Source organism: Podarcis erhardii, assembly GCF_964252035.2.
Source record: "Podarcis erhardii genome assembly, chromosome: 11".
Taxonomy (NCBI): Eukaryota; Metazoa; Chordata; class Lepidosauria; order Squamata; family Lacertidae; genus Podarcis; species Podarcis erhardii.
Window position 1 is genome coordinate 43,871,168 of NC_138501.1, and position 22,481 is coordinate 43,893,648.

The 22,481-nt window shown below is 40.7% G+C and overlaps 1 protein-coding gene across 4 annotated transcripts in view; it reads right to left on the bottom strand.

Annotated features, from left to right (window-relative positions):
* Positions 1-22,481, bottom strand: part of WDR7 (WD repeat domain 7) — a 211,299-nt gene that overhangs the window by 26,262 nt on the left and 162,556 nt on the right. For all 4 annotated transcript variants that reach the window (XM_081881350.1, XM_081881351.1, XM_081881349.1 and 1 more), the window contains one exon: positions 15,850-15,949. In XM_081881350.1, coding sequence (XP_081737476.1) covers positions 15,850-15,949 — 100 coding nt within the window. The remainder of the gene's footprint in view (positions 1-15,849; positions 15,950-22,481) is intronic.

Below are 22,481 nucleotides of genomic sequence, written 5' to 3' on the forward strand. Positions count from 1 at the left end.
GACCAACAATCTAGCTCATTCTATAAAGCATCTTCCTATGGTCCGTTTTTTAATCCATGCAGTTGCTTCGCCTTAAGAGAAGACAAGCCCCTTGGAAACAATGTTGTAACTTGCAAAGGTCATGTCTAGACTAGGAGTATAGGTCATCCTTGGAAAGATTAAGGAATATGTTTATCTGACACTGTTTTTAAAGCACAAGAAATTTGAGGGAAATCAAATGGAGAAAATCATGCTTAAAACAACCGGCCATAAGGGACAAACCCATGTTGATTGAGACATTTCTTTTTGAAAATGTGAACCCCACATTGGCTGCAAGGATACACTTTAGGAACATAGGAAATGGCCTTATACCAAGTTCATCCATCTCACTTGGCATTTCTGACACTCATTGGCAGTGGCTCACTGGGGTTTTGCATAGAGGTCTTTTCCCTTGGGAGTTGTTGGGGATTGGACCTGGAATCTACTACATGCAATCTTGCAGTTGAGCTATAGTCCTAATCTTGTAGGAATACCAGTTAACTTCTGCTAATGTGTTTCTGCTGTACAGTTTTTCCACACCAGACTAGACTTTGGTTATAAAAAGATTAGGTGCTGCCCAGGCCTGAGTGTGTTGAAAGACATCATCTGCATTTGTTCCCTTTCTCTCGCTGGTACTGGTCCACAAGGTTACATGGACCTATACTCAACCCAGTTTACTTTTCGACAGAAAAGTAAGCATTAATTGCCCACTATAAACAGAAACAACTATAAAGACGTAGCTTTATGCCTAGGCTTTCCCTGACCCCCATTAGTATCCGATTCGTGTTTTTCCAATATTGTTTTACTGGGTTTTATAATGTTATTTCTGCTTTTATTATACTGCTTTATTGTTCTTATGTTGCTGTTTTCATGCAATCTTTAGAGATCTGTAAATATTAAGCACTTTAGAAATGGTGCGCCAACACTTTTCATGTGTTGTGTGATTGACTGCTGTAATGATGACTAAGTATGTCGGCTGTTTCTGTACGCCGTCTGGTTTTATAGAACACTGAAATAACAATAGTTTGTTTTTACCTGTTAAGATCTATGATCTTGACAATAAACCCTAAACTCTCAACTTGTTGCTTCTGGTCACACTGTTGCTGGTATTGCAAAAGGTTTCACCGATTCTAACTATCGACTATTCTAAACCAGTTCCAAATTCCTGACTCCTTAGAATTTGGTTCACCATCTTTGCCCTTTCTCCCTCATGCACACCCTCTTCCTAGTTATGGTCTTCACCACAAAAGGAATAAGCAGGAGCAGGAGCCACTATTATTCACCTCTGGCTGCCACTGGTGAATCCTCCCTTAATATACTCCACATCAGGCATAGGCAAACTCAGCCCTCCAGATGTTTTGGGACTACAACTCCCATCATCCCTAGCTAACAGGACCAGTGGTTAGGGATGATGGGAGCTGTAGTCCCAAAAACATCTGGAGGGCCGAGTTTGCCTATGCCTGCTCCATACACTACAAAGACATTTTTATAGACATTCCCTCTTCTGAGGGATTCTGGGAACTGCAAGTCTCTCTCTGTGTGTGTGTGTGTCTATATGGTGTGTGTGTGTAGACAGTGCAATTTTTCTAGAAAAAGAGGCTCACCCTGAACACATCCCTTGTTCTCTTAGAATGGCAATGGTGCCCACCTGAGGGGTGCAGGAACTGAAAAAAAGCCCTGGGTGTGGACCTCTTTCACATGAGTTCTCAGCATACTTCCCAATCTACAATTCTCGGCATTCTTTAGGGGAAGCCATATCAAGTGAAGTGGTAAGTGCTCTTAAGTTGCCTCAAAGTTAGCGATATGGCAAAAGTGTTGCAAAATGGGAACACCTCAAAAATGAAATTTGGTTTGCATGAAACAATGGTGATTTTTTAAAATTAAAACATTAGCATGTATTTTGCCTGAGAAGTTCCTATTTGTTTCAATGCAACCCAATGGAATTTCTGATCCCACCCACAACTCAGTGGGACTTACTACCTGGTAAATATGTTTTGACTTGAAAAGTTAGTGACTATGAAATGTAGACTGAACATCTATTTTGCTGCAAGGACTCAGAACCATGTACTTGTGGTGATTTTTCTACCTGCAGAAATAATGTCATGTATGATGAGGCTTTAACTGAATGTGGCTGACAACTCAAAACATTTCCTCACTTTAGCCAAACAACAGACCAATTTTTAATACCCACCCAGGTAATCAAATAAAGGTTTATGGTGGATCTTACCAAGTACTGTCCACATTCTAAGCCATGGCATTAAAAAAAACACACACAACAAAAACAATGGATATGTATTGTGCTCTGTTCTGAAGACTCAGTGAATTGAGAGCATTTTTTATGTTTCCGAAAATCAGAGAAAAATATCTCCAAATCCCACAATATTCAGATTGTAGGATCTACCCCAGTTCCAGCAGTAATTCTGATCAAATAAAACACTGTTACAGCTGGCAACAGTGTAAATTTCTAACCATGATTAGCTGAATGTTTACTATTGTCCAATTGACGAATCTTTTAGAAACCCCATCTTGTACTGTGATACCCTATGAAGCAGGCTGCCCATTGAAGGCAAAGAATACCTCAGTATTACATCAGCCTGCTCTCTGGCATTCAAGCTGCCTCATTTTTATGTCTTAACTTTACCTTTAAAAAGCCAAGGTTTTCCCTTTCGTTTCCCCTTCTGAATTTAATTCTAAAACTTTCAACGTTTAGTGCCAACGCAGCTTTTCACATCCTGCCTCTGCACAGTCCTGCTGACCAATTATTGCTTTTATATATGCACAATAAGAAGGAAAAAAATGGGTGAAAATGTTGAGACTCAGTACCAATATGAGTGGCACAAGCGGACTGCAATAATATCAATGAGCTGTGATGCTGTATGTTTATCATGAGATAATCACACCCCTGGAGGATTAAAGGCACTCAGCTGAACCTTGCGCCTTCTAACACACTTGGGGTGTCATTATCTGATGATAACCCTACTCCCTGTCAAGCCTTATTGCTTAATTAGGGGTTATGAAGGTGATAACAAGACTAAAAGAAATCGGATGAACAGCACCTAAGATGAGCGATACCTTAATCAACTTAAATCTAGCAGCTGAAAACAGACATGGCCAACAAAAGGCATATAATCACTTAACAGTAATTACGTGCTATACAAGAATGCGTCAGCTGATATGTGGAGTGGAAATTCCCACACTTAATCGTCGGTTCTGTCAATGGTTTTGCGAAAGGAAAGGAAATTTAATGTGTGCTTAGGAAAACATTATATTCAGCCGGCACCTAAAGGCAGCCTGATCCGGCAGAAAGGAGTCTCATAATCCAGTACTTAATTAAAAGGAGTACAAGGGAAGAAGTGGATGGTTGGGTGCATCCCCCTATATATTTTCTTGCTGTCTGAAATGCAGTCAGTGATTGAAAAATAGGCAAATGCTTTTAAAGCGCATAGAACATGGTCTGTCAAAATCCAGGTCTTTTGTTCTGTTCTGTAAACACTTGGCCTATTTGCAGATAGAACACGCTTGCGGACCTGGTAAATTCGGAACTGCTTTCCAATTCACAGTGAAACATCAATTATCTTTATCAAACAACAATATCTCATCTCAGTCCATTATCAAGATGGAGTCTTATTTTAGCTGGACTGCAGCCCTATCTGTATATCAAGGCGGGCCGCAGTGGCAGAGAGTGAGTGAAAGGCTGTGAAATAATCAATAATAATCATCAAATTGTGGCCGACAGGTTGTGAGGATGGAAGTTTTTGATGAAACCTCAACCTTTTTGTGTGTGTGTCCATGTGTGTGTGTGCACAGATGATAAGGTTTAACCTTTACAATACCTGATAACTATGACTCAGAAGAAGCAGACCAGCATACACATAAGACATTTGGCCATTCAAAATAAGGTTGCAACGACATATCACCTTCTTATTAGAGAACACCCTCTATTCAGAAAGGACAAGAAATGGCTCCATGAGCATATGACATGGTGCATTGCAATGTACTACAGGGTAGCTGTAATTCAAATATTTAGCAGAATCGTTAACATGTGAAGACACTGTTTGCATAAGCACGAGCAGAAGAATACATGACCACATTTTGTGGTCAATAGAAACCCTAAAGGCTTTTATAGGGTTACAATAATTGCTGGTGTGATTTTGGGCAGAATCCAGGCTGCTCATTATCATTTGATGATACAGATTTTGTTGTTGTTCTTGTTCAGGCTTATTTTAAATGTAAATTCACAGAAACCTGAGATTGCTAACTCCTTACCAGCTGGACTTGGAATGCAAATATTTGCAATAAGTGCTTTCGAAAACACACAGGGAAAATCAAAGTAGACAAGCGTTTAGGAGGGAAGTGTGGACACTCAAAAGTCCATTTAACTAATTTACTTGCCTCTTTATTGCTTTAGTTGGAAAATACTGAGCAACCCGTATTACTGATGAGGTTGTGAATTTAGAAGAGGGGGTAGTATTTCGTTAAAACCTCTGGCTTTAGTGCTGCTTCTTTATGGTGTAGAGTCTACATGCATATACCACATGTGAAGCAATAACCTTGTCTATAGATAATGTCAAAAACACAGGACACCACAGAATTCTTGAATAATAAAGTGTAAAAACAGTTCACACTGTGATCTGTGTAAAAGATCAAATCCATAAGGTCTTGTACTCCTCCTCTCTGTACACATTCCCTGCTCCCTTTCCCTGCTCCCTTTACCATTTGGAGTCAATGGTGGCACATTATATCTGGACTCATGTTAATGTTATCCATTGTTAGGTCAACACAAGAGTTACAAACCTACATTAGGCCTGCATATGTAGTGTAGAAGTCCATTTAATTGTTTATCACAGTCTCTCAGTGGCTGCACTTGGAAGATAACATCTTGGCTTAATATGAAGTAGCCTTGCGCCACCCACTCCCCAATTTACAACCTCTCCTTCCATAAGCTGGCAAAGAAAACAATACATCTTGGATTAACTATAGTTTCTAGTTATGGCCAAATCAGGAAACTATGGTTAACAGCTTTGGAAAAAGCAAGAATATAAAACTATGGTTTGAGATTGGCTTTGTAGCCTGGCTTGTTCCAAAGCTAATGCTAGCCATAGTTTCTAGGTTCAGACTGAATACTTTCGTGTTTTGTTGGCTCATTTGCACAAAGTGGGAAGCAAAACAGCTGCATCTGGCAAACGAGTCTTCTTTGTTTCTTGGTTTATTAAGCCAAGGCGTGATGTTCTGCACACACCCAAAAGAAAGTACCAGTGATCTGATGAAAAATACTAGTGCTCCTGAGGAATAGTAAGACATGGTTTAGCATGCATCAGAAATCATCCATAAACTGCATAAGGATCCATAAGCACACAAGGTTCCCGCTTTCTCATTCCCACTTGTGGAGAGATTTTACTATGCTGCAAATCTTGAGTAGACTCGAAAAGCCAGCTGAAATAAGAGCATAAGAGCAGCAGCCCTGCTGGATCAGTGAAAAGGTCCACCTAACTCAGCATCCTATATTCACTGTGGCCAACCAGCTACTCATGAGAAGCCTGTAAGCAGGACATGAGGGCAAAAGACCTCTCCTGGCTTGCGATCCTGGTAATCAGAAGCATATTGCCTCCAATACTGGAAACCATTGGTAGACAAATTCATAGTGGATAAGGCTAAGCATGTTATGCATTTAGGGAAGGAATACATGATTTAAGCAGTGCTCAAACCACAATGCTGTAAAAGCAATTTTACAATGCTGTAAAAGAACAAAATTATGACCGCGTTTGAAGGCCATAATTTTAAACCATATTTTTCTAGAATGTATAAGTAAATTAATATGACAGCAGTAACTCTATTAAAAGATCTGTAGGCCTAGTGTGGCTTCGAATGCATTGCCAATAAACAACAGGAATAGCACAGTGCACTATTACACTCACCTACTTAAAAAAAAGCACTCCAACATTTTAAGGAGGGTATCCCAAACAAATAAACTGAAATGCTTTTGCCCTGGTGTGAATTAAACCATGGGCCACAGTGATCAATTAAAGTGCTAAACAGACATGCCCATCAAACCATGTCCTGTACTCCTAACATATTCCTATATACATCTACGGGATCATCCCAGTTTAAAACGAGTAAGGATAGGAGTCTAATGCTGTTTCGTCACAAATCACTGAATAAAGTAGGAGGCAAACCTTTTTATTTCTTTTTTTAAGCAGAGCCCAACAGCCAATTAGTGAAAGCCAAAACACTGCCACTGAAGTGACTATCATCTTGCAAATAATGCCAGGCTGAGTACCGTGTGTTTTCAGCTCTTATGAAGTGCCTGTTGATTTAGCGATATTGTGCAATCAGTTGCAATAATCACACAGTTCATTTTCATTTTCAGCGACACAACTCGTAAGCTCGCCTCTTCAAAACCGCGACAATATTTTTCTTCCAAAGTGTGGAAATCTGCTAAAATCTAACACACAATGTCCAGCCTTAAAGCAGCTATAGGTCTCTGTCCAACATATAATAAATGTTATCCAGAAATGCAGCAGTTGTACTAAAGCTACATCACTTGCTTTCCAGAGCCGAGTAGCAATAAGATAGTATGTTTTATTATGAGTGTCATGGAGACGGTGTGAAAAATCAAGAGCCACAGGCAGTAAGCAGCAATGGGTCAATAATGTTCACAGAGACATTGTGTAGATAATCAACAACAAGGCCTTAGGTTCTCTATGCACTGCAAACAGCTGAAGGGCAAATCAATACAGCCATGGGAAGGACACTGCCTTGTTCCACTTCCCACAATACACTACCCACCACTACAGGAAAGCACCCTAAAAATGAAATGAATTCTAACTTCATCTGCAGCAAAGCACAAGGCAACTGCCATTAAAAGCATTTTATACACCAACGTTTGTAGCAGAAAAGAAAAGAAATCTAAGGTACAGAACATGAAAGTCCAATGGAAACAGATCTAAACAGTGAGCGATGACTGTAAGACAGGAAATGGTATGTACTCTGAATACTTATCGTGCAATACCAAAAGGAATGCAGCTGAACTCTTGAGACAGAGATCTTTTAAAGATCCCTCCCCCCAGCTGCTACCTGGATTCCAACCAGGCAATCACAATATTAAGTTTTTGAAGTTGCCCATTTAGAAAACAACACTTAACGATCAATTGCCTTTAAAATTAAGTAGGGAGTAACAGTCTTAGGTTAATAGATTTATATGTACAGATTGTTACAAAACTAATGAATCAACGTAACAGGATAATATTGCAATGCAGATCATTGTTGCCAGAGGCAATATTTTGCACACAGTATTAATAAATGACTACTTTTTTAAGTATGTGGTGCTAATTTTACGAAACCGTTCAGTAAAACGTAACAAAAAATGTATTGGAAATAAATGTTGATTTATTATTTCTCAAGGAAAAGGCGATTCTCTGCATCCATCATGGCATTAATCACTAGATGCAATCTCCAAGTTTGCAATATAGAGCCATCATTGCTCGGGACCTGATTAAAAATGTGCTGAAAAAGGAGAAGAATGCATACAAAAACAACTGGTCTGCTTCTAAAAAATCCAAGCTAAAGTAACCTTTTGTCTCCCTTTGTTCAGACAACAGAAGTTTGTTTCTTCACACACCAGAAATAATTCATTGCATTTTGGAGGGATATGTATACAAAGTAAAGAACATGAAAACAACCTAACAAACCCAAGGCGATGTGAATAATTAAAACAACAACAACAACAACAACACATGTACTGTCAGCTTACTGCTGGATATGATTTAGAGGGTTGTATATGAAAAATTGATAGAAGAATTGATGCATACACAGTCCAAGAATGTATGGAGAACTGAGTGTTAACTGAAGCTATGACTAATAGGCAAAGCCCACCAGACTGTTTTCACTACATGCCATTAAATTATATCACTAAAATATGAAGCAAAAAGCACAATGATTTGGGGCATTGCCTGCCTTTTTACGGAATCATAAAAAACTAAAAAAAGTCCTATAGACCTATAGTCCTATAGACAGGTACATCCCTCATGGAGGTGAGAGAAAGGATACACAGTATGTATATTTTAATGCAGAAGAAATTTAATTAATTGCATCAACAGAATATCATGCTAAACAAAAGTATCTTGACACATGAAATGGTATTTTTATTAGTATAGGGCAGTATACAAATTTAAAAAAATAATAATAACGATAACAATAAAATATTCCGTTTGTGACAATAGCCTTGTGCCATTGTAAAGCTGCAATCTTGAGCACGCTTACCCAGGAGTTCACCACAATAATAATAATAAAAAACCCCAGTGGGCTTTGCTTCTGAATTCATACGCTGTGTGCCAGCAGAATTTTCTATGGAATATATAATGGATTTCCAGGCAGCTGATTATAGGTTTGTTTACTCTTGGCTAAATAGTTCTAATCTAAACTAAACTAAACTAAACTCAGGTGGTTTCACAGCAATGTAAGACACCCTTGGCTTAGCCCAATACAGTCATACCTTGGAAGTCAAATATAATCTGTTCTGGAAGTCCGTTCGACTTCCAAAACATTTGGGAACCAAGGCACAGCTTCCGATTGGCTGCAGGAAGCTCCTGCAGCCAATTGGAAGCTGCAGAAGCCGCAATGGACATTCAGGTTCCAAAGAACGTTCGCAAACTGGAACAATCACTTCCGGGTTACTGTGTTTGGGAGCCAAAACGTTTGTCTCGCAAGGCGTTTGACTTCTGAGGACTACCCTCCCTGTAGATAACTTTCCAATGTTTTAAAACAAGAAAGCCAGATTTTCAATCAAGTGCCTTCCTTCTCTCATCCATCCATGACTCACCCATCTGTAAATATCCCCAAGTGACCTACCCGTTCAACACTCACAAAGCCCATCCATTCCCTGATGACAGGGCAAGCATTAAGGATAGGCATGGCTGGACACTTGCTCAGACCCACATTCCTGTAGCCTCATGGCCCTGCTGTTACCCCCCCCCCCGACTCCTTGCTGTCACTACCTTTTCCCTTGCCCACCATCTCAAAGCATTCTCATTTTCTAAAATTTAGAGAACATGAAAAGGGTACAGCCTAAATCATCATTGGCCATTTTCACCTACATTTCTATTTACTGTATTTTTCTGTGTATAAGACTACGGTTTTTTCCTTTAAAAAAAATGTCAAAAATTAGGGGGTGTCTTATACATGGGGCCATCTCTCCCCATTTTCTTAAATCTGAGTCCCCCAAAATAGGGGGTGTCTTATACATGGGGGCATCTTATGGATGGAAAAATACGGTATATTCTCCAATAATATCCGGGGGAATGGGTATACAATACTGAGACTTCTTTGGGATAAGAGGAGAAATTGAAACAGTGATCTTTCCTATGCAGAGTTTTGGGATGCAATGTGAAAAATTGGCTACACGCTTTTGGTTGCAATGAAAGAAAGCAACACAATTTGGAGACTGAAGAACATGAGACATAGGGCTCCAAGAGGAATGGCAAGTTTTTAGGAGATGATAATTCTGTTCAATGGGGCTTCAATAACAGCGAGGGGATGCCATTCCAGGACTGACTGCAGATTTGAAGAGGCCCATGGCACAGGATTCTCTGTAGTTCAGCAAAATCTAGAGGGACACAGGTTCTCATCCCCTGCTGTAAATTAAGATTTTTAATTTAACACTGCAGTATCCAAACATTTGCACCATGATGCAAACCTTACTGAAAACACAGTGACTCTAGGTTTAGAATCAGTGTAATTTAGCCCACATACAAAGATTTCATGTAGGCTTGTTTCCTTTGCATGATTTCCCATGCAGACGTAGCATTGGCTTTACAGTGCATAGGGCTGAACACAAACACTTCAGAAGGCCTTTTATGGCATCACTTGTAGAACATAAGAAGTTTATCTGCCAAGGACTTCTCTGACATAAATAGTGATGGAAAGCACAACTGTTCTATAGGCTAGAATAAGTCTGATGCATATGTTTTGTTACTCGAGTCTAATGCATGTAATTTGTTTCTACGTATTGCACTAGACTGACATCTACTGGCACAACACAAGCATTACACAGTATTACAATTCCATTTGAGGGCTACAAACCAGAGGAGGAAGCATGGTTATAAACTGGATCCCAATTTGTCTGCTTCCAAACCCAGTGTAGCTGCACAAATTGATCGTATAGCTTCACCTTAAGGCATGTGTGTACAGCAAGCCGGCAACTTACGCCCATTTAACTTGAGCGCAGTCAGTTTTACATGTGTGGCAAAATTAATTAATTAATTAAAGGGGGTGGGGGAAATGACTTTGGCAATCCCACCTGCCATTGAACCCAATGTGTCTTGACTCTGTGCAGGTATGGCTTTAGGCACGATCCCTGGAACGTAACCCCTGCGTAAGTTGCGGGCTTACTGTATGCACTGCAGACAAGTTGTTCTCCCTTGCACTCTGGCGTCAGGGTAAGGCAAGAAGTTTAAAATCTTGAAATCTAGTATCAGCAAAGGGACTAAAACTCTTCGGTTGCAACAAAGATGTGTCATATTTATAAGAGGAAGTGTTGGATTCTTTGGGGACCTGTGAATTACACATTTCATTTGGGGCAGTTGCCAGCTTTGCCACTGACATCTGCACTACATTAGGTGCAAACAGACACCCAATGTGGCCACTGGGAGCCACAACATTTCAAAAGCGACTACAAGAACAGGAGCAGGAGAACCACATGCTTCCTGAGAGCAACAGCTAACAAGTTCTCCAACGGGCTCCTATAATTGCCAGCTTACTAAATAATTAACAACAAACTTATTGAAATCATTTGTCAAATGGAAGCAGCTAGAACTCCCTTCTTGAAACTGAACCTTATTTACAGGAAGGGATGCGTCCCATATTCCAGTGTGGATGAGCAGTTAAGTTTACAGTGATACGAACGTTTCCAGCAGCAAAAGCATTAAGTTAAAGGGACCTAGCTTACAACAGATGCTGCAAATACCATTTCCCAGAAAATGAAGATTATGATACATGTTTGTCACATCTCTTTGTGTTATTGTTTCTAATAATAAAAAAATGCCCTATTGGACCATGCAGAGGCTAATCTAGCCCTGCATTCTGTTTCCAACAGACACCTGTTGGATCATGCCAGGAGCTCACAAGCCGGGCATGAAGACAAGAGCTCTCTAGATTGGTCCCCAAACAGTAGATTAGGGCTGGGGGAACCTGTGACCAACTACAGGCCAACCTGTGATCACTGACCATGCTGGCTGAGGTTGATGTATATCAGAACCCAGCAACATCTGGAGGACCAAAGGATCCCCACTGCTGCAGTAGATCTTTAGTGGTGTCCTGCCTCTGAATATAAGTGGGTTGCATTTAACTTTCATAGCTACAGTGGTGCCCCGCAAGACGAATGCCTCGCAAGACGGAAAACTCGCTAGACGAAAGAGTTTTCCGTTTTGGAGGTGCTTCGCAAAACGAATTTCCTATGGGCTTGCTTTGCAAGACGAAAATGTCTTGCGAGTTCCTGCGGGTTTTTTTCCCCTCCCCCCCTTTTTCTAAGCCGCTAAGCCGCTTATCCGCTTATCCACTAAGCCGATAAGCCGCTAAAAGCCGCTAAACCGCTAATAGCGCTAATCCGCTAAGCCGTCAATGGGCTTGCTTCGCAAGACGAAAAAACTGCTAGACGAAGAGACTCGCGGAACGGATTCTTTTCGTCTTGCTAGGCACCACTGTATTAGTCATTTTGAGAAAATGTTGAGTGAACCAGGTAGATAAACCCAACAGGTAAATTTACAACAACAAGAAGAAAATAGAAGAAAATAGCACCTGCTAGACCTATCTTCCATGAATTTGCCTAATGTGTTGTTAAAGGCACCATGAAGTCATTTGGCTGTAGGGAATTCCTAAAGTTCGGGGATTTCTGGTAGTTACGCTTGCCATACATCAGGAAAATTCTTGACATGTCATAGTTTGATGTCGGGGGGGGGGGATTTTCCCAAATTAGCAAAATGTCAGGGAAAACCTGGATGTAGGGCAACACGATGGAAAAAAAGCAGTGGCAATATGGCTGCCCTAATGGTAGTTATCCATTATTTGTGGCCACCACTCTCACACATTCATCCAAGCCTTCTTGCACAAGCAGAGGACTTAGGGGAGGCAAGACGTCAACCCCTCACTTCATGAGGTAATTTATTGCTGCTTCTGAGAGTCTCCAAAGCCTGGGGAGCAGTGAAAGGTCCACCCAAGTGCCTGGGGTGCCACAGAAATCAGGGAAGCATAGGGGTCTTTCTCCCCCACCCAGCACAAAATAAGGCATGTTGCTTCTATGTTTTCTGTGAAGTACAGAAAGTCTGGACGGAGAAATCTCATTCTGTTCCAAGCAGCAAGATCACGAGGAGCCTCACGTGACACTTTCATTCTATCTAGTAGGATCTGCTAGTGTTGCCCACAACCCTCCTGTTTGCCACACACTCAAAGGCAAATCTAGTGCACCCTAAATCTCTTACATAGCAAACAGAAGTTTTCCTGGTCAATGGCGAAAGGAGAACGTTGGATACGCATTTTTGAAAAATGGAAAGAAAACTACCACTTATTGTGTTGTATAATTTGTTGTCTTCCTATGTACATGAGGACCTGTGCCTTGGATCCGTGTTTTTGTAGTGCTGTCAATCACCAGATGATTTTTACACTGCAAGCTATCAATGAAAGCTTTAAAAGTTTTGGGTTGGACCTTATGTAAAAACAAACTAATTCAAGAGGGCCCATTTCAGTTGTACTGAACTCTACCCCCCGGAAAATGTTGGGGGGGGGGAATGGAGTAGGACTTTGGGGGGGGGGGGAGTGATCAGATGGAGTGGTTCCCACAGCATTCCCTCCAAGCCCATTTGTGCCTACGCAACCCCAGACCATAATAATAGTGTGAATCAGTCTGTCCTTGAGTGTACTTCTAATGAGATTTCCTCACTCAAACATCCATTTCCCATGAATATAACCAAACTGGCTGATGGAGCTGTTCATACGAATTACCTAAAAAGGCTTAGATTTAGTTGTAGTCATTTAAAAGATGGTGCCATGTCAAACAACAACAAAAAACCCAAAACGCTTCTGGATAAAGGTACAAATATAAGCCAGTTATTTGCCTTTTTCAAGCTTCCCATTGCCGAAACACAGAATGCATCCTAAAAGGTTGCTGGGAGGAAAGGGGAAAAAAGTCAGGAAGATAAGATACTCCAGCATGTCTACTGAACCAAGGGCAAACCAAGCCAGAGGGAAGATTTTCATTGCAGATTCAGCCATTCATACAGAGATGTAGCTGTAAGCACTTGCCCAGCCTGTCCATCAACACCTCTGACCTTTGTTAGCTACTTTAGACTCACAGACACATTTTTAAAAGCACATTTTAGAATCCATAATGTGGAGCCATGCTTTCTAGAACTAGTGGTGGAAATAAAACTCAGTGTATTTACCCTGCAGACATGTTAGAAAACTAACTGTGGGAGGGAGGGAGGGACACAGGATAAACTCTTCTTTGTGCTATTGTTTGAAATAAAGGGGGAAGGCACAGAGAGTAAAACAAATGAGAATAGAAACATCATTTGCTAGCCAGTCTTAAACCACGGTTTGTTGTTGGATTACAGGTTGTGGCTTGTTTGGGAGTAATAAACCACGTTCCCAAGCTCTACCCATCTTGGTTTGTTTACTTGTCAGCACAAGGTGAGGACTGAAGTGGAAGCAATTGTGTTGTATGTATGTACCAGCTTGTTTTATAAAGTGAAGAATTTTTGGCTCACTGTTATGTGAGAACATGACCATGTGTGAGGGTTCCTCTGGACCACTGAGGTCATTCATGCTTGAAAAGCCTTCGTTCAAGATGGATCAATCAGGTGTATCCCCTGATAAGAGAATAAAATCCCTTCTTTTGCCTAACAAAACAGGAGCTGAGGCACCAAAAGACGACCAGCTATTTGTGTTTCCTCTGATATTCATTGTCAGATGTGAAAATTGTCTCTTAAGAGGTCAGCACCGGCCATATTGGAATGTTAAATTGCATTTCAGTTTATTGCCAGTCCACGGGTTTTCTTTCAGTGAAGGACGCATGGGACTAAGATGCTCTTCTTACGAGATGTGCGTTTTATAACACATAGACAAATAACCTAGAGCAGCAGTTGGGAGTCTCCAGCTTGCAGGCGAATTTGGCCCAAGCGGGGCTCTTTCCCCCAAGCCACGCTCACCTGCCCTCCACTTGACATCATATATGATGTCAGGTAAAGACGGGACTCCCTGCTGAAAGCGGGGTTTGCAGGCATCGCCTTTGCAAGTGCTGACAATCACCTGGCTGGTGGTGCTAACCAAGACCTGTCCTGTAAGGGTACTGCCATCGGAACAGGGTAAGGAAGCAGAGGAGCAGTTGGGTTACAGGGAACCTCCGAAAATCTTGCGAAGCAGTTCCTCTTCCTGTGGTGAGGAAAGGCACACCTCCAGTGGGGAAGAGGGGAAAGGACCAGAGGATGCTGCTGGGAGCCAAGCCGGCCAGGAGGGAAGCACATCCTTTCCATTGCCCACCCTGCGCAGAGGTGTAAAACGCAAAGAAGGAAGGAAAAGGCTGGGGTTGACGAAGCTCTTATGTTGGGGGAGGTCCCAGAAACAACCACTCCCAGATTCTGCTAGCAACTGAGGCAGACATGAACTTGTGGCTCTGCACTGTAAATAGTTTTGCACCAAAATAAAACCTGTAAAAGACAGGTCGGAGTCCTGACTGGTTACTCACGAGCAACCACCATTGCCATCTGACATGTCCCTTTGCCTGCATGGCTTGAAATAAAGGGGGAAATGCTTCCACTGACGTCAGGGTGAGGTTGAATGATTGGCAGGTGGGAGGCGTTGCTGACCTGCCAAAATGATCTGTGGAGGTCACAGGACCTAAGCGCCACTGACTGGAAACAGTTCCCTGCACCTCCCCCCCGGTCACTGGGATCTGAAGAAATCAGCACTACAACTATGGCACTTTGGTGAAAACCAGAGGCTCATGTTCTAAAATAAATAGGGTATTTTAAAAAAATTAAGAAAAAACCCCTGAAGATTTAGCCCGTAATTTTTTTAATGCAGCTGAGATCAAACTGGAATAGATTGTCTCTTCCCTAAGTAACTGGGATATATAGAGAGGGAGGGTGTGAAGGTAAGGTTTGTATGTGTGTGTCTTGAGAACACAAGGAAAAATAAGTATCAGAGGATCCTGACTTATGGCCCCTAGCAATGTGAGAATGCTGGTATCTTTCTCTTAAGATTAGACATTTTTGTTTTTTCTGCCTTGGTAGAAGAACCTGGTGTGTTTTGACCCAGTGGAATAAATTTACAGTTTGATCTTAAGTACCTTTACTGTGTGATTAACTTAGTAGTAATTGTGCTTACAGTCGCAGGTTAATTTCAACTACATTCTTGTGATGATTACTTGTATGTTTTTAATCTATTGTGCTTGCTTTTAAAAGCCTTGAATATATATATATGAGAGAAATATGGGCTTGTATATATTTAATGATCTCACTAAAACAGCTCTACTTCAAACAGAAGAATTAACAGGGTGGGGTGGGAACGGTATCTGAAGTAAGCAAAACACTCAAGATACCCTTTGAGAAGTTACGGCTTTTTTCCGGACAGCTATTATTAACCCATCTGTGCTCGCCATTCAGTTACAGCAAATGAAAACAGTAAGACTCTATATACATTGAGTCCTTCATTAAACTATTGATCCCCCTTAGCATTATCCATAATGTTCCAGCGACTCAGCATGTCAACTGGTGCTAGAGCTAGTCTCTTTCCTTTCAATAACTTCCACAGTTTACAGAGAGGAGATCACAATGATTTATTTACCTGACATTTTCCAGTCCGGATGTCGTAGAGGGCCACTGAACCATGGCGAGATCCAACTGCTATTCTGTGGCTCCGCTCATAATAGCTGACCATGTAGAACCTGAATTGAACATTAGAGCAAGGAACGAGTGAGATTTGATCAGACGGTGTGGGATGCAAAACTTCTTCTTTTTTATTACATTCTGGTAATTAATAGCACTGCTAGTATCAACGTTTTATTTCACAGCCTAGTTCTGCAAATCCACTTTAGCCAGGGATATGCAAAAGGCTTTTCTAATGGCCCTGGCACCCTTGTCTTGTGGCTCTGCACCTTACTAGATGAATGCACCTATCCAGCTTCCTATGCAACAATTTAAACTGAATAAAGACTCTTGGCAGAACATAGAAACTGCTCTGAATAGACCTGATTGGAGCTCTCTCTCTCTTTTAAAGACTATAGGATATTTATTCAATCTGCCCAGATAAGATTTTTCTTGAAACACATATAGTATTTAATTCTGGGGAATTTATTTCTTCACCCCACACTTCTCCTAACAATCCCATTTTTATTTTATTTTAGCCCGGCTGTTCTTTCTTTCTTTCTTTTTTTAATATTTCATATACAGGGGCGCCGACTTATAAAAAATATTGGGGGGGCCCAAGACCTCCAAACCGCTGCTGCTGGGGGAACAAAAGGGGCGAGCCCCGGGCTGCCCCGACCTTAAGTGAACCTCTGAGGGCCCGCCCTTTGCGGCAGCCGATTGGCTGCCGCCGTGGGCAGTGAATATTAATGAGCTAGGGGGAATCCCCGCTTCTCGCGGGGCTGATGCCAGCCCCGCAAGATTGTTGATGGGTCGAGAGCCCGCAACCCCACCCCCTCTCTAGATCGGGAGTGGCTTTGTTTTAACTCATTACTGAATGTATTTTCAAAGGTAACTATCGTCAAACAAGGAAAATAAAAAATACCAACATAATTTTGTGATTTTACAAAGCATAATATAACTAATAATTTTCTTAAATTATTGGGGGGGCGGAGCCCCCCAAACGAATTTTTGAGGGGGCTTGGGCCCCCTCAGGCCCCATGGAGTCGGCGCCTATGTTCATATATATATATATAAACACACAGAGTATGCAAAAAAAGAAAAAATAACCCACATACATGAAAATAAAAAGGAAAAAAGAAAAAGACAAGTACCCCCAAAACAAACATTTTCAATTACACTTGTACGTAAGGAGTACAAGTTTTTTTTTTACAGTTAACTGGCTTGACTCCTTGATTCATAACATGACTTCCTGCTATTCTTGAATGTACTTAGTAGTTCCTTATTCTAAATATCTGTAATCAGTTGTTAAATCTGTGGAGAAACATTCTGGTTGTCAGTGGGATTTTAATCTAAGCTAAGCCTAGTGATGGTCTGGGAACCTCCTTTTTTCATGTAATTTATAAAAACATCCCATTCTTATTCTCTCCTTTGAGTGATTTCTTATTGAGTCAATAAGTTTAGCTAATTCTAGATATTCACTTAATTTTAAGAGCCATTCTTCCTTTGTTGGTATTGTATTACATTTCCAGTGTTTCACTATCATGATCCTAGCGGCCGTGATTGTGTATAAAAAGACTCTTTTGTTATCTTTTGGGATGTCCGTAGTGAAAATTCTTAATTAAAAAAGTTCTGTATGTGTGTGTGTCTAATCATTTTTTTAAATTTCTTCATAGATCATGTCCCAGAATGTTTTTATTCTGGGGCACGTCCGCCACATGTGGAAAAAATTCCCCTCTTTTTGATTACACTTCCAGCATTTATTACTGATTTTTTTTTTTTAGCCAATTTTGCTGGTGTCATATACCCCCGGTACATCACCTTTAGGAGGTTTTCTTTAATCGTATGCCGTGAATCTAATATCGTGTTTCCAAAGGTTTTCCCGTTTTTCTAGCTCTATATTGTATCCAAAATCCTGTGCCCATTTTACCATTACATCTTTGACCTCTTCATCTTTTAGATGCCTATTTAATAATAATTTATACATTTTAGACAGATTTTATATTATTATTTATTTGAGAGGAGTTCTTTATCTAGTTCAGAAATTATCTTGTAAAATCCATTTTCCCTTTCATCAGGTTTGAAAATTCCATTGAGTTGATGATATTGTAGCCAACTTACGCTGATATGTTTTAATGTGTCACAGTCCTTTAGTCTTAGTTGGTTATCTCGTTCTTCTAATAATTTTTTTATATGTCAGCCAATTGCTACTCATGTTTTTCCTTTTAACCGCCATCGCCTCCATTGGTGATATCCACCACGGGGTTTTTGGCTCTAACAATTTTTTATTTCTCTCCCACACCTCGAATATTGCCTTTCTAACAATATGATTTTTGAAACCCTTATGTATTTTCACTTTTTCATAACCCAGATAACCATGCCATCCTACTAAATTACCCCTTCCTTCTATATCTAACAGGTTGGCATTCTTTAAAAGCATCCAGTCTTTTAACCATACTAAACATGCAGCTTCAAAGTATAACCTAAAGTCTGGCAATGCAAATCCACCCCTTTCTTTTAAGTCCGTTAATAATTTGAATTTGATGCTGGATTTCTTGTCTTGCCATATGTACCTCGCCAGGAACCTATGCCATTCTTTAAAGCAACTAATTCAAGTTATAATCGGGATGGTTTGGGAGGACTACCATTTTAACTGTCAATATTCTCCCAGTTTAACAATCCCATTTTATCCTACCAACAACCCTTTAAGGCACATGAGGTTGAAAGTGCAATATAATAATAATAATAATAATAATAATAATAATAATAATAATAATAATTTATTTATACCCTGCCCATCTGGCTGGGTTTCCCCAGCCACTCTGGGCAGCTTCCAACAAAATATTAAAAATACAATAAAACATCAGACATTTAAAAACTTCCCTAAACAGGGCTGCCTTCAGGTGTCTTCTAAACGTCAGACAGTTGTTTATTTCCTTGACATCTGATGGAAGGGCATTCCACAGGGTGGGCACCACAACTGAGAAGGCCCTCTGCCTGGTTCCCTGTAACTTTTGCTTCTCGGTGTGAGGGAACTGCCAGAAGGCCCTCGGCGCTGGGCTCAGTGTCTGGGCAGAACGATGCGGGTGGAGACGCTCCTTCAGGTATACTGGGCTGAGGCCATTTAGGGCTTTCAAGGTCTGCACCAACACTCTGAATTGTGCTTGGAAGCATACTGGGAGCCAATGACGCCAAGACAGGTGTTATGTGGTCTCGGCGGCCGCTCCCAGTTACCAGTCTAGCTGCCACATTCTGGAATGATTCGCCTAAGATCACCTAACAAGTTTTGTGGCTGGGCAGGTATTTGAACCCAGGTCTCTTTGGTCAAACTCTGCAAGCTGCACTGCAATGGCAACCATTAGGAGCAGTGCTATTTTTCTAGAAAAAGAGGTGCCGAAACTAACCATGAACACCTCCCTCGTTCTCTTAGAATGGCAATGGCACCTACCCTAAGAGGTGCTGGAACTGAGTTCCTGTGAGTTCTGGCTAAAAAAACCCCCTGTGTGATTTTGTTTTTCTGTGATACACTCCTTTTTCAAGGGTAAGCCTATTCGAATGTGGATATATGCACAACTCTGGCTACAATCGAGGAATAACAAGCATACGCAGCACCAAAGACCCAAGCAAGTGAAAAAAACATTATTCGTGTCAGCACACAGTTCCATATTTCTGACTTCATTGTGAGAGGAAATGGGAGCTAGGATACAGCATCCATATGGAGGTTAGATACAATATTTTTTGCCTCCCTCATTCTTTTCACATGCAACTGATAACAGCTGGATTACTGCTGATGGTTTAACTAGGTGGTGATCTGGTGATCAAATGCTGATCATTGGTTTATTGATTGCCTGCTACAGTTTTCTGCACTGAAGGCCTGATTTGCCACTATATGAAGGGATTTCCCCTCCTGCCACCACAGCACAGAAGCAGGTAGGTGATTTCTGTCTGTTCCTGCATGGCACTGTGTAGGCAATGCTAACATTAACTGCACCTGCTTACATTGGAATTCCAAAATCTCTTCTTTTGGAAGAGGGATAGATATAGAAGAGTACAGTGGTACCTCGGGTTAAGTACTTAATTTGTTCCAGAGGTCCGTTCTTAACCTGAAACTGTTCTTAACCTGAAGCACCACTTTAGCTAATGGGGCCTCCCGCTGCTGCCGCACCGCCAGAGCACGATTTCTGTTCTCATCCTGAAGCAAAGTTCTTAACCTGAAGCACTATTTCTGGGTTAGCGTAGTCTGTAACCTGAAGCGTATGTAACCTGAAGCGTATGTAACCCAAGGTACCACAGTATTGCAAACAGCCCCAACCAACCTTCTTTCCAGGAAAGATGGTACGAGGGAGAAACAAATTCCTGATGAAAACAAGAATATGATGAGGAAAGAATAGATTATAATGCAAATATTGGCATCTTTTATTTTTCAGCTGCAGTGGGGGGCAAAACACAATGCAGTACTGAAAAGGCGATTCTGAAGAGCAAGGAGGTTTTAGTCTAAGGAATTCTGATGCCTGAGGCACAGAAGGATGTCCATAATTATTTAATACGGCTGAACAAAACACAGGCAATAAAAATGAAAAGGATTCTAAGATGTTGCTTTGCTGCAGTTTGTTTTTTTGTACAACAATAGATTAGGGAGAAAGCAACAGGTGGCTCTGTGCTTTCTTGATTGGGATTGAGTAGAATTTGGGGAGCATAATTTCATACACAGTTTGCACCAGCAAAGACTTCTGTGCAGTTTCGCACAATTTGTGACACTACCAAGCTAAATGCAACGAAAAGTAACCTATAAGGGAATATAAAGCTGGAGGCAATTTTGTAGGGCTGTGTTAACAGTTAACCTTGCATTCTGGACGTTTGCAATTTCTCTTGCAAAAAGGCAGTGGGTTGTTAATGATGACACGACAAAGTGACACCCAAGAACCACTGAGGTTCTTGATTTCTGATCCTTCTTCATGGCAATGGTCCAGCACACAGAGGTCTACTTGGGATATATCAGCACTATAAGTTTCTACCAGTTTCATACTCGTTTAATTTGAGGAGAGTGTCTTTTAATGGTGCTAGTTTTTTAATCTGTTGTTTTATATTTCTGTGTGTATCTGTAGGTCTTAAGATTTTATAATTCTCTGTTTTGTTCTGACCCAGGCTTCCTTAACCTTGGCCCTCCAGATGTTTTGAGACTACAATTCCCATCATCCCTGACCACTGGTCCTGCTAACTAGGGATCATGGGTGTTGTAGGCCAAAAATATCTGGAGGGCTGAGGTTGAGGAAGCCTGTTCTAAACCATCCTGGAAATATTTATACTGAAGGATAGAATATCAATTCATGCAGTTGAAATTAAAACCCCTTAAAGCTTTTGCTACTTGCATGGGATTTCCAAAACAGTATGGCAATATTCACATGCAATACTAAGCCAAACATCCTGGCATAATAAGCAAAGCATGCACCAGCATGCAGCCCCCTGGCTCCTCCCTCCATGTGCATGGCTGAACATGCTGGGATCCAGCACTTAACCATATCTTCCTATTACGTGTGAACTTGAAAACTATGGTTTGTGACTTCAGAATGAACCAGGATAGCAAGTCCTGATTTAAAGTTGGCTTGATATTCTGGCTTGGTTTGAACCTGGCTGGGTTTGCACGTAATAGAAAGCTATGGTTAAATGATGAATCCTAACTTTGTCAGTCACGTTCACAAAGGAAGAAGCAAAGTGGTTGCAAAGGACCTGCGTGCCGCTCAGGAATCTCCCAGCTTATTAAATCAGGATTTCTGGCTTAGTATGAATTCAGTCTGTGTTTCTGTGTGCACAATCCCCTGACAATTTGCAGAGGCCTGGTTCTTCTGCATCACCACCACTGAGGTCTTGCATGCTGGTATTTTTTTTTTACTGGTGTTACTCTATATCAATATTTTTATTTTTGTAAGAAAACAGTATAACTGAAAATGCTTCTTGAAAGAATAATGAAGGGAAGGAAATGTGGCTTGCCCAACATCAGACAATCAAGATGGGAAACAGAATCGTTTACAACTACTACAACAAAAATATTAGTAGAGTCAATACAGAAGAATATTCCTCCGAGAACAGGAACAAAAATATTTTTCTAGCTGGTTTCCCAAAATTTCATTCTTACATATATATATATTTAAAGCTAGTTGACCACTAAATTTATAAGAATTTTTAAAATATAATACATAAATTAAAAACACACTGTCTTGAGAGTATTTAAAAATATTTGCTACAAGCATTCAGATGGTGTGCATGGAATGGTACTAATAATAGATGATCCATTTTCTTTGACATGCTTTTACTGAAATGTGGAATATCTATTTACGTATTTGCCACTCTCCATCTTAAGTCTTCTTAAAGTATGATAGATTTTATCTCATAATGCCAACTTTCCAGTTATAGACATTCAGAGTAAGTTTATCTTAGCTAATTTCACTTATTCTAAACATGTCTATCTTGGACAAGATTTTATCTTAACATGAATGATTTTGATAGGTTTGATAGATTGCTGATTTGTCATATCAGTAATTGTAGTTAATGCAATTATTTGATTTAAATTATATCTGGAATTGCCAATTACGTTGTGAATGCTTGGTCATGTTC